The following is a 12,233-nucleotide window of genomic DNA, read 5'->3' on the forward strand; positions in this document are numbered from 1 at the left end:
AAGTGAAATGAATATATTTGTGACAAGCTGGGAGCCCTGAGCATCCAAGGCAAGCTTAGACAACGAACTGAGGGGCAGGGGGAGGAAGAGGCCGTTCAGAAGTGGAGAGAAGTTACCAGACCTGAATCGCGGGGAGCCCTCAGGCACCATTCCCGGAGAGGCAGCGGCAGGCTGGTACTAGCGTTCGGCCAGTTTCCTCAGGGAGAAGCAGCCAGCCACACAGCCTACTCACACCTCTGGAACCTGAGGAGAATGGCGCTCTCGGCAAAAGCTAAGTACTTGCATATATTTTACTGTGCCCCCCACCACCACCAAGCCGGCTTCAACGGCTGAATCCCTGGGCTTTAGACCCTGGTGAGCACCTAGAGCCATCCTCCCGGCCTTGGGGAAGGAAAAAATTTACAAATGGGGAGAAAAGATAATTTGCTAGCTCCATTAACTGGGCAAGCTGAGGACAGAAGTGGCTCCTGTCCAGGCATAAACAGTCCATGGACCTTGAGCACCTTTCCCTTCTGCATGAACCTGTGTGGGCCTATTTCGGGAGAATAGGCCCTTGTTGGCAAACTCCAACCATTTCAGCTGTGCAGTGCAGAGGTGGGTGTTTGACGTTTGACATAGCTTTGCCTATTAAACAAGGTCCTCAACTACCCACATCAGGGACCTAAGGACTGGTAGCTCCACTCAGGTCACCCAGACACCCATGACAGGGGTCCAAAGATAACTGGTACCTCCCAGTCCTTACAACCAAAAACTTTGGGTGCCCATGGTCCCTCTGCAGGACCCACCTGCCAGCATGCTCTAGGGAACTGAGATGCATTTTCCTCAGAGACACTTGGGGGTCGGTTCTCAGCCCCCTGCCTTGTTCAGTGTGACCCCCTGCTGCAATCAGATACCGGTATATACACCAATCATCCCTGCCCCTCTAAGACTGTAGGACAGAGCCTGTACCACACACTTGATGATCAGCTACCTGGAAACCTGTGCTGAATTCATACAAGAAAACTGAATGGACTCCTAGACTGACATACCTGGTAACAGCTCTAGCCAGCTGGGGACAGGACACCAGAGCTCCAAAGGTGAAAATAATCAAGCTAGCTCACTCAAGCAACCCATAGGGGTATACCAAAACAAAACAAAGCAAGCAGCTATGACACAGTAAGCAAGCATAGACTAATACAATAACTTATAGATGGCTCGGAGACAACAGTCAATATCAAGTCACATAAAGAAAGATCATGATCTCCTCAACAGGCTCTCAAAACAAAGAATCCAGGGATCTTCTAGATGAAAGTGCATTCCTGGAATTACCAGACGCAGAATACAAAAGTTTAATATACAGAACCCTTCAATACATCAGGAAGGAAACAAGGCAACACGCGGAACAAGCCAAGGACAGATAAAGCAATTGAAGAAATTAGAAAGATTATTCAGGAGCATAATGAAAAGTTTAACAAGGTGGAAAAATCCATAGACAGACAGCAATCAGATATTCAGAAGATTAACAATAAAATTACAGAAGTAGACAACTCAATAGGAAGTCAGAGGAGCAGAATTGAGCAAGTAGAAGCTAGAATTTCTGAACTCGAAGATAAATCACTTGGCACTAATATATTTGAGGAAAAACCAGATAAAAGAATTAAAAAAAATGAAGAAAGCTTAAGAATCATGTGGGACTCTCTCAAGAGAAAAAACCTATAAGTGATTGGAGAACCAGAACAGGGGGGGATAACAGAAAATACAAAGAAAATTGTTGAAGATTTGTTGGCAGAAAACTTCCCTGGTATTGTGAAAGATGAGACGATATCTATCCAAGATGCTCATCAAACTTCACATAAGGTAGATGTTAAAAGAAAGTCTCCAATACACATTATAATCAAACTTGCCAAAACCAAAGATAAAGAGAGAATTTTAAGAGCACCGAGGGATAAACGAAAAGTCACCCACAAAGGAGAGCCAGTAAGAATAAGCTCGGACTACTCAGCAGAAACCATGCAGGCAAGAAGGCAATGGGATGACATATTTAAAAAACTGAAGGAAAAAAATTGCCTGCCAAGAATCATATATCCAGCAAAACTGTCTCTTAAATATAAAGGTGAAATTAAGACACTTCCAGATAAACACAAGTTTAGGGAATTCATAAAAACCAAATCAAAAACTACAAGAAATACTAAAGGGAGTTCTTTGATTAGAAAATCAATAATATCAGCTATCAACCCATGACTGGAACACTGGGCAGAGCGACCAGAAGTCAACCCAGATAGAGACATCCAAAAAAACAAAGATTATATATATACATACGTATGTGTATATATGTGTATATATATATATATACACATATATATATACATATGTATGTGTGTATATATATATATATATATACACACATATATATATACACACACAAAAGCCCAAGACAGGGTAGCAGCGATGTTATTATATAAAAGAAGACAACACTAAAATAATAAAGAGGGACTAAGAAAGGTAATCATACACCTCCCATATGGAGAGGAAGATACGGCGATACAAAGAAATAAAAGTTTTAAATTGATAAAAATAGTAGTAAATAATAAGGTAACCACAAAGGAGACAAACTATCCTACTCATCAAAATAAAATACAAGGGAAAAATACAGACTCAGCAGAAACAAATCAACAACAACAAATATGAGGAAAGGACAATATATAAAGAAAATCTACTCAGCACATAAAATGAAGTGGGAAAAAGAAACTGTCAACACACACAAAAAGACATCAAAATGATAGCACTAAATTCATACCTATCCATAATTACCCTGAATGTAAATGGACTAAATGCACCAATAGACAGAGTAGCACAATGGATTAGAAAACAAGATCCGCCTATATGCTGCCTACAAGAGACACACCTTAGACTTAGAGACACAAAGGGTTGGATCTTCCCTAACTCAACTGCAGAGTGTGGGGCTGCCATTAAGGTGTGTCAGGGTGATGGGGCTACTGCACAAACCTGAGGACGTGAGGCTGCGACGCACAAGGTTGAGAAGAACTGGGCCTGCTTAGGCTGAGGGGGTGAGGCTGCCACTCACATGGACTAGGAGAATGGAGCCACCCAAAGCCGAAGAAGCAGAGTTGCTGTTCCAGTGGCCTAGAAAGTAGAGCTGAAGCCCAGGGCTGGGAGGCCTCTGCCTGGGAGCCAGAGAGCATAGCCAACATGGAGAGTATGGAGGGCAGGACCAGACAGGCCCCAATAATGGGATTATTTTTAATACTTGAGAACTAATGTAAATTATTCTCCTGGGTATTAGACTTGCTTGGTGCCTTTTATCCTTTCTTTCACTCCAGTTTCTCTTACTTGTAATGGAAATGTCTACCTTGTGCCTGTTTCACCACTGTCCTGTGGAAACAGGTAACTTGTCTAAATTTCACGGGTTCACCGATGAAGAGTTTTGCCCAAGGACAGAATATGCCTAAAGTCTCACCCATATTAGATTTAAATGATTCGGAAGATGAGATTTTGGACTTGATTTCTAACTTTTCGGATGATATGATGAGGTCAATGTGTTTTACATCTAGTTAGAACATGAATTTTGGGGGCCAAAGGGTGGAGTGTCATGGATTGAATTGCATCCCCCCAAAATATGTGTCGACTTTGTTATGCCATGATTCCCAGTATTGTGTGGCTGTCTTCCAATTTTTGTGATCGATGTAATTATCCTCCTTTCTGTGATGTGTTGTAAATCCTAACTTCTATGTGTTGAGTCAGGATTATGTTGTGTTAATGAGGATGACGTTAAGTTTGTTAACAAAGCATGATTAGGGTGGGATGCACCACCCTTATCAAGTCAACACCCTTGTTGAGTCACAACTACCTTAAAAACAAAACAAAAACCTGATGCCGTCAAGTTGATTCGAACTCATAGCCACTCTACAGAACAGAGCAGACTGCCCCATAGGGTTTCCAAGGAGCTGCTCATGGATCCAAACTGCTGACCTTTTAGTTTGGAGTCTGAACTCTTGGAGGGAAAAGCAAGCAGAGATGAGAGACTGCACGACCACCAAGACAGGAGAGCTGGGAGTGGGGGCATGTCTTTTGGACCTGAGGTTCCTGCTTTGAGAACCTCCTGGACTCGGGAAGGCTGATGCCAAGAAACGTGGAGATCTCCAAGAAACACAGGGCCCACAGATGCTGAAAGGAGATAAGGACCTTCCCCCAAGGTCAACAGAGAAAGACTTCCCCTAGAGTTGGCCCCTTGGATTCAAACTTCCAGCTCCCTAAACTTAGAGGATAAATTTGTTTGTTAAAGTCACTCACTTGTGACATTTCTTGTAAAGCAGCACTAGATAACTAAGACAATCAGACATTTCTAACAGTTAAATTCAACTGTGACAATCTGGTATTCCATTAGAAGACATCTTCTAACTTTAAGTGGAGGAGAATCACCACCATCATCGGCCCACAGCTGATTCCTAAGAGGTGGAGTTCAAACGTACCACCTAGCTTTTCATCAATTCCGACACCAGAACTGCACCCTCAACTTCTCTACTGGGTTAGATACCTTACTGAAAGGACCACAGAAAACTCACAGACCGTACTCATGGTTAATGGGGTTTATTAGGAAAATAACATATTACAATTCAGGATCAGCATCAACATATTAGTAACAGGAACAACTCAAGATACAGTTCTTCAATCATGAAAGCTTCTTCTTGGCCTCTGCCACTGCACCCTAGTCAGGGCCTTGCTACTGCTTGGCTCTGTTCAGGTCTGGCCTCGGCTGCCAGTCTCTGCCCTGCTCGGGCAAGCGTTACACCTTTTTAGCCAGGCCAACAAGTAAGTCTAGAAGCACCACACTCTGCCAGGAAACCTCCTGACTGAAAATGCTCAGCTCTCTTACTCCATGGGTCAGGAAGTGTAGCTCTGCCAACAAGTGCCTGGATACACCCGACTCTGCCAGCAAGCTTCCGAAGGCACACAACTCTCTCACCCTGTGGATCTGCAAGCACATTGTGGCTGCCTTGCTCCATGAGCAGGGAAGCCCACTGTGCTCTCTTTGCTGGTCTCCTAGTTCTGTTACAACCCGTTTCTCTGCCACGCTTCTTACTATATCTCACCATCTCATGCCCCATGTCCTACACTGTTAAGCTCTATCTCCTGGGTCTAGGAGGTTCTCAGCACAGGGACCCCAGGTCCGCTTTTGGCTGTCTCCTCCTGGCCAGTCTTGATGGGAGTGAAGTCCCCCATCCCTCTCTGGAATCGGCTCTTTTTCAAACCTAGTGTGGATGGCAAAACTGACCAATCTCCTACTAAGGTTCGATGCACTTTACTTGCATGGTCCCATCAAATCATTTTGTGGGAGTTACAAGACCATGGCTAGAAGGGCCATATGACAGCAATTCACTGCATTGCAGGTTCTCTTCACTATGAGATCTTATACAGTCAGTGATGTGTGAGAACTGACTAAATGCTTTCTCACATTCCTTACTATCATAAGGCCTACTTCCATGGTAAGTTCGAACATGTTTACGGAAGGATGAGAAACAACTAAAGGCTTTCACACACTCCTTACATTCATAAGGCTTTTCTCCACTGTGAGATCTTACATGATCAGTAAGGTGTGAGGACCGAAAAAAGGCTTTCCCGCATTCCTTACATTCATAAGGCCTTTCTCCACTGTGTGTTCTCATATGGGTAGTGAGATGTGAGGACCGAATAAAGGCTTTCCCACATTCTTTACATTCATAAGGCCTCTCTCCACTGTGAGATCTTATATGGCCAGTGAGATACGAAAACTGACTGAAGGATTTTCCACATTCCTTACATTCATAAGGTTTCTCTCCACTATGAACTCGTACATGTCTGGTGAGTTGTGCAAACTGCTTAAAGGCTTTCCCACATTCTTTACATTCATAAGGTCTCTCTTCACTGTGGGTTCTTATATGGGCAGTGAGTTGTGTAAACTGCTTAAAGGCTTTCCCACATTCTTTACATTCATAAGGCCTCTCTTCACTGTGCGTTCTTATATGGGTAGTGAGGTGTGAAGACCGACTAAAGGCTTTCCCACATTCTTTACATTCATAAGGCCTCTCTCCACTGTGAGATCTTATATGTGTAGTGAGAGACGAAGAACAACTAAAGGCTTTCCCACATTCCTTACATTCATAAGGCCTCTCTCCACTGTGAGTTCGCATATGTGTAGTGAGGGACGAGGAACAAGTAAAGGCTTTGCCACATTCCTTACATTCATAAGGCCTCTCTCCACTGTGAGTTCTTATATGTGTAGCAAGGGATGAGGAACAACTAAAGGCTTTCCCACATTCCTTACATTCATAAGGCCTCTCTCCACTGTGAGTTCTTATATGTCTAATGAGGCTTGAAAGATAACTAAAGGCTTTCCCACATTCCTTACATTCATAAGGCCTCTCTCCACTGTGAGTTCTCAGATGATTAGTGAGAGGTAAGAAACAACTACACGGTTTCCCATAATCCTTACATTTACAAAGTTTTTCTCTCAATCGAGGTTTTAGGTAAGAAGGACAACTGCAATCCTCTCTGCATTCCTTACAATGATAAGGTCTGTATCCAGTGTGAGATCTGATGTGATGCTTGAATGATGAATGGTCCATGAAGGTTTTTCCACACTCGAGGCATTCAGAATGATTTCTTCCAGTGGTTCTTTCGAGACTAGTAATATTTCCAACTAAGGTGAACGTTTTTCCACATTGATTACTTTCTTCACCTTTACTTACTTTGCCATCTTTACTTTCACAGAGGCTCTCTACTATATATGTCCTGTTAAAAATAGGAAGCAGATTAGAATTAAATTTTTGTTACCATTTCACAATTACCGTACACAGGGAATGTGTTTTCTGTTCTGAGTTGTCTCATGTTGTATAGGTTTAATCATCTCACAGAATGCACTACCACTGCATAGTTACAGTGTTACTAAATAATGCAGCTTTCTGATAATTAAGTACAAGTGAAGTATGTTTGAGATATTCAATACCACATTCACATTAATGGAAATACTATTGTTCAAATTACATGAACACACCATTTTAGAGCTAGTTTTACACACACACACGCGTAATACTCACCTCATGTGCCTTCCCTGGCTGTTGTGCTGACACTCAATGCCATGGAATTCACAGATTTCTCCTAACATGGAGGACGAGGAGTCATGCTTCATGGATGTTTGTCCATTATCATCCTGTTTAAAAACTGACAAATAATTTTAAGTGGAGTTTCACAAGATGAAACAAAACAGTGAAGACATTTTATGAGGGAAAAGGCACATGTGAAGACAGACTGGCTTTGAGGCATTTGGTTGTTACAGGACTTTGGCAGTGGTCAAAAGAGTGAAAAAATTACTAAAAATAATTCCATGACAACTGAGACCATCAGTAAAATAAGTAGAGTATAATTAAGGAAAGCAAAATAAAAAGGTACTGCAAACAATGCACTTGAATAAACATAACAGGAAAGACAAAATGGGTAAGATCTTTTCCCACAAATACAGTAGGCATGAAAGAACTGATAAAAAAACAAAAAGTCAGTTCAGGTACATGTGTAAATTCCATCTCCTCATAGCAAAAGAGAGTGTTTTGAGTTGATTTTCTCAAATATAATTTCATCCCAGCACAGCTGGTACTTCAAATGTTTGCTGCCTTCCTGGTGCTTCCTGACTCTGTAGCTCTGGATAAGTCCTATCTCCACTCTCCTCAGATATTTCCCTTTCTTCTCAGGGAGAAAAATTAGCATAGTTGACATGGTGCTCATGAAGACAGATCATGAAGAAAGAGAGACAAGCACATTTCCCTGATGCTGAGCCAGTACTTTTGTCTCTATAAATGGACAGGTGTGGGTTTATTTTTAGCAAAATAATCTCATCAAATTTGTAATAAACATGAAAAAACCCTAATGAGGTCCTAAATCACAAATCTCTCTTTGCCACAAAGTGACCCCAAAGCCAATGCTCACACTTATAACACTTAAAAAGCCTCAAGCCTTTTAACAAGATACATGGAGTCAATTTAAAAATAGATTTTTACTTTCATGGGGAAACCACCAGAGTCTAAGTCCCAAGAGCAGTCTCAACACCTGTCGTGTTTGTCAATGTACTCCAATTCTTCAATCCAAATCCTATAAACAGGTCGATGAGTATAATATTTATTCACTAAATAAGTAAAGAAAAATGAAGCCATCCTTACCTAAGTCTAGGTTCCTGAAGGTTTCCGTCATCACATCTCTGTAGAGTTTCCTCTGAGAAAAATCCAGCAAATCCCACTCTTCCTGGGAAAACTCCACAGTCACGTCCTCAAAGACCACTGTGTCCTAAAACATCACACATATTCTAAATCAGCAAGGTACTATCTTCCCCAAATATATGCAAAAGGATAGGTGACTCCAACAGTCCTGAGGAACTGAGAATTCACATGGAGGTCACACAAAGTTCTATGTTCTCCTCTGAAATTTGGCCGTAAGTGTCATCCCTTCACTGACTACCATTTTCCTCCTGACTGTTCACATCTTATCTCATAGATTAAACAACACTTTAAACACATTGAACTTATCTCTTCACAGTTTCACTATGACCTAACCAGTCTTACCCCTCTCTATATTTATGGTTCAGAACCAGCAGAAAACAAAGCAGAAGGGAAAGAAATCTATTAATGAAAGATCTATGTTCACATTCAGATCATTTCTTTGTGGAAAAAAAATTCACCTCCTTTCCTAAGACCCACCAGAAAACACAGCAAAACATGAAGCACAGGGTGAAAGCGAGATGAGCTATTAATAACTGGGCAAGTTTGAGGAACTGGCAGCTTTTTCCATTGATTGCACAGACAAAGCAAGCATCAGAACCAGATTCAGATACAGCAGAGATTTTGGAATTAACTGGGAATTTAATATAAATATGATTCACATAAAAAAGGCCTCCAAATGAAAAACTGGATGACATGCAAGAACAGATAGGTAATGTGAGCAGAGAGATGGGAACTCTAAGAAAAATCAACAGGAAATCTCAGAAATCAAATGCACTGTAATAGAAATGAAGAATGCCTTTAATGGGATCAGCAATAGATTGGACATGGTCAAGGAAAAATCATATGCATAATAAGAATATCAGAAACCCTGGTGGTGTAGTGGTTAAGAGCTACGGCTACTAACCAAAAGGTCGGCAGTTAGAATCCACCAGGCACTCCTTGGGAACCCTATGAGGCAGTTCTACTCTGTCCTATAGGGTCACTGTAAGTCAGAATCAACTAGAGAGCAACAGGTTTAACTTGGTTTTGTTAACGAGAATACCAAGAAGAGGAGAGAAATTCAATATTTGAAAATTATGGTAGAAATTTTTACAAAATTAACGACAGACCCCAAACCACACATCCAGAAGTTCAGAGAACAAATAGGATATTTACAAAAAATTTATGCCTAGGCATATCATATTTAAACTGCAGAAAAATCGAACAAGACAGAAAATTGAAAAGCCATGCACACACACAAAAAACATATTTTATCTCTATACAATGAAAAGTACAGCCTACTTGTCTTGAGAAGCCATGCAAGCTAGAAGACCACAGAACAAAATATTAAAAGGTTGAAAGAAGTGAACATTCTAGAATTCTGCATCTAGAAAAATTATCTTTTAAAAGTGAAGGAAAAAAATAGGCATTCTCCAGCAAATATTGAGGAAATTTGTTGGCAGTATACCTGTATTATAAAAAATGTTTAAAAGAAGGTCTACATAGAAGTAAAACTATATACATCAGAAACTCAGATGTGTGAAAAGGATGGAAGAGCATTAGAGAAAAAAAGAAATGAAGGTAAAGTAAAATATTTTCTTTTCTACTCTTAATTTATCTAACAGACAACAGTTTGTTAAAAATAATAGCCACAAGAGAATCAGCGATTACAGCCTACATTATTAAATGCCGTTGAGTCGATTCCGACTCATAGTGATCCTGCGCACGACAGAAGGAAACAGTACCCGGTCCGGCGCCACCCTTATGATGGTTGCTATGCTTGAGCCCATTTTTGCAGCCAACGTGTCAATTCATCTCATTGAGGGTCTTCCTCTTTTTCAACGACCCTCTACTTTATGAACCATGGTATTTTTCTCCAGGGACTGCTCCCGTTCCTGATAACATGTCCAAGGTATGTGAGATGAAGTTTCAACATTCTAGCTGTACTTCTTCCAAAACACATTTGTTTGCTCTTTTGGCAGTCCATGGTATATTCAATATTCTGTGCCAACACCATAATTCTAGGCCATCGATTCTTCTTCGGTTTTCCTTATTCACTGCTCAGCTTTCTCATGCATGTAAGGTGATTGGAAATTTGGGTCAGGCACAACTTAGTCTTCCAGGTGACATCTTTGCATTTCAACACTTTAAAGAGGTCTCTGAAGCAGACTTGCCCAATGCAATGTGTGGTTTGATTTCTTGACTGTTGTTTCCATGGGTGCTGATGTGAATCCAAGTAAAATGAAATCTTTGACAACTTCGATCTTTTCTCCATTTATCATGTTGTTGCTTTACTGGTCCAATTGTGAAGGTTTTTGTTTTCTTTATGTTGAGGTGTAATCCATAGTGAAGGCTGTAGTCTTTGATATTCATCACTAAGTGCTTCAAGTCCTCTTTGTTTTCACAAGCAAGGCTGTATCATCTGTATACTGCAGATTGTTAATGAGTCTTCGTCCAATCCTGATGCCCTGTTCTTCATATAGTCTAGCTTTTCAGATTTGATCAGCACACAGACTGAATAAATATGGGGAAAGGATACAACCCTAACACACCTTCCCTGACTTTAACCAATCAGTATCCCCTTGTTCTGTCCCAACAACTGTCTCTTAATCTATGTAAAGGTTCCTCATGAGCACAATTAAGTGTTCTGGAATTCCCACCTTCACAACGTTATCCATAATTTGTCATGATTCACACAGTTGAATGCCTTTGCATGGTTAGTAAAACACGAGTAAACATCTCTCTGGTACTCTCTGCCTTCAGCCAGGATCCATCTGACATAAGCAATGAAATCCCTAGTTACATGTCCTCTTCTGAATGTGGCTTAAATTTCTGGCAGTTCCCTATCAATGTGCTGTGGCAACCACTTTTGAACGATTTTTAGCAAATTTTACTTGCGTGTGATATTAATGATATTGTTTGATAATTTCTGTCGTCTGTTGGATCACATTTCTCTGGAACAGGCATAAATATTGATCTCTTCCAGCGTTGGCCAGGGAGCTGTCTTCCAAATATCTTGGTAGAGACGAGTGAGTATTTCCAGCTGCATCTGTTTGTTGAAACATCTCAACTGGTATTCCATCAACTCCTGGAGCCTTGTTTTTCACCAACGTCGGTGCAGCTTGGACTTCATTCTTCAGTACCATCATTTGTTGAGTACATGCTACTTCCTGAAATGACTGAATATCAACCAATTCTTTTTGGTATAGTGACTCTGTATTCCTTCCATCTTTTGATGCTTCCTGCGTCATTCAACATTTTGCCCATAGAAATGCTTCGCTGTTGCGAATCGAGGCTTGTTTTCTTCAGTTCTTTCAACTTGAGAAATGATGAGCGTGTTCTTCCCTTTCGGTTTTCTATTTCTAGGACTTTGCACATGTCATTATAATACTTTGTCTTCTCGACTGCCATTTGAAATCTTCTGTTCAGCTCTATTACTTCATCGTTTCTTCCATTTACTTTAGCTACTCAATGATTAAGAGTAAGCTTCAGAGTCTCTTCTGACATCCATTTTGGTCTTTTCTTTCTTTACTGTCTTTTTAACGACTTTTTGCTTTCTTCCCGTATGATCTTCTTGATGTCATTCCACAACTCGTCTGGCCTTTTATCATTAGTGATGAACACATCAAATCTATTTTTGAGACGGTCTCTAAATACAGGTGGGATATACTCAAGGTCGTACTTTGACTCTTGTGGGCTTGTTCTAATTCTGCTTCAACTTGAATATAAGTAATTGATGGTCACCATGAGTTGGAACTGACTCGATGGCAACGGTATAAAAAAAAACCCAGCGCTGCCATGAGTCGGAACTGACTCAATGGCAATGGTATAGCATATAGAAAAATGAAATGAAGAACAGCAATGTTGTAAGGAATAGGAACAAAGAACTGGGAATACTGTTTTAAAATACTTGTAGTACCAGTGGAGAGGAACAGTGTAATTTTAAAGTGGACTAAATTATTTATAAATATGTAAACTCCAGACCTAGGAATGTGAAGCAGACCGCATGGC

General features: G+C 40.8%; 1 protein-coding gene across 7 annotated transcripts in view; it reads right to left on the reverse strand.

The window, feature by feature from the left end:
• Nucleotides 1–12,233, reverse strand: part of LOC100663706 (zinc finger protein OZF-like) — a 46,986-nt gene that overhangs the window by 5,152 nt on the left and 29,601 nt on the right. For 4 of the 7 annotated variants that reach the window (XM_010593315.3, XM_010593314.3, XM_064280711.1 and 1 more), the window contains 3 exons: nucleotides 8,187–8,310; nucleotides 7,074–7,197; nucleotides 16–6,768 (listed from right to left, as the gene is read on the reverse strand). In XM_010593315.3, coding sequence (XP_010591617.1) covers nucleotides 5,322–6,768; nucleotides 7,074–7,197; nucleotides 8,187–8,310 — 1,695 coding nt within the window. In that variant the 3' untranslated portion in view covers nucleotides 16–5,321. Of the gene's footprint in view, nucleotides 1–13; nucleotides 6,769–7,073; nucleotides 7,198–8,186; nucleotides 8,311–12,233 lie in introns of those variants that run through there. The other 3 variants (XM_064280713.1, XM_023552391.2, XM_064280712.1) reach the window with 3 other exon arrangements.

Source organism: Loxodonta africana, chromosome 3 (genome assembly GCF_030014295.1).
Source record: "Loxodonta africana isolate mLoxAfr1 chromosome 3, mLoxAfr1.hap2, whole genome shotgun sequence".
In the NCBI taxonomy this organism is placed as follows: Eukaryota; Metazoa; Chordata; class Mammalia; order Proboscidea; family Elephantidae; genus Loxodonta; species Loxodonta africana.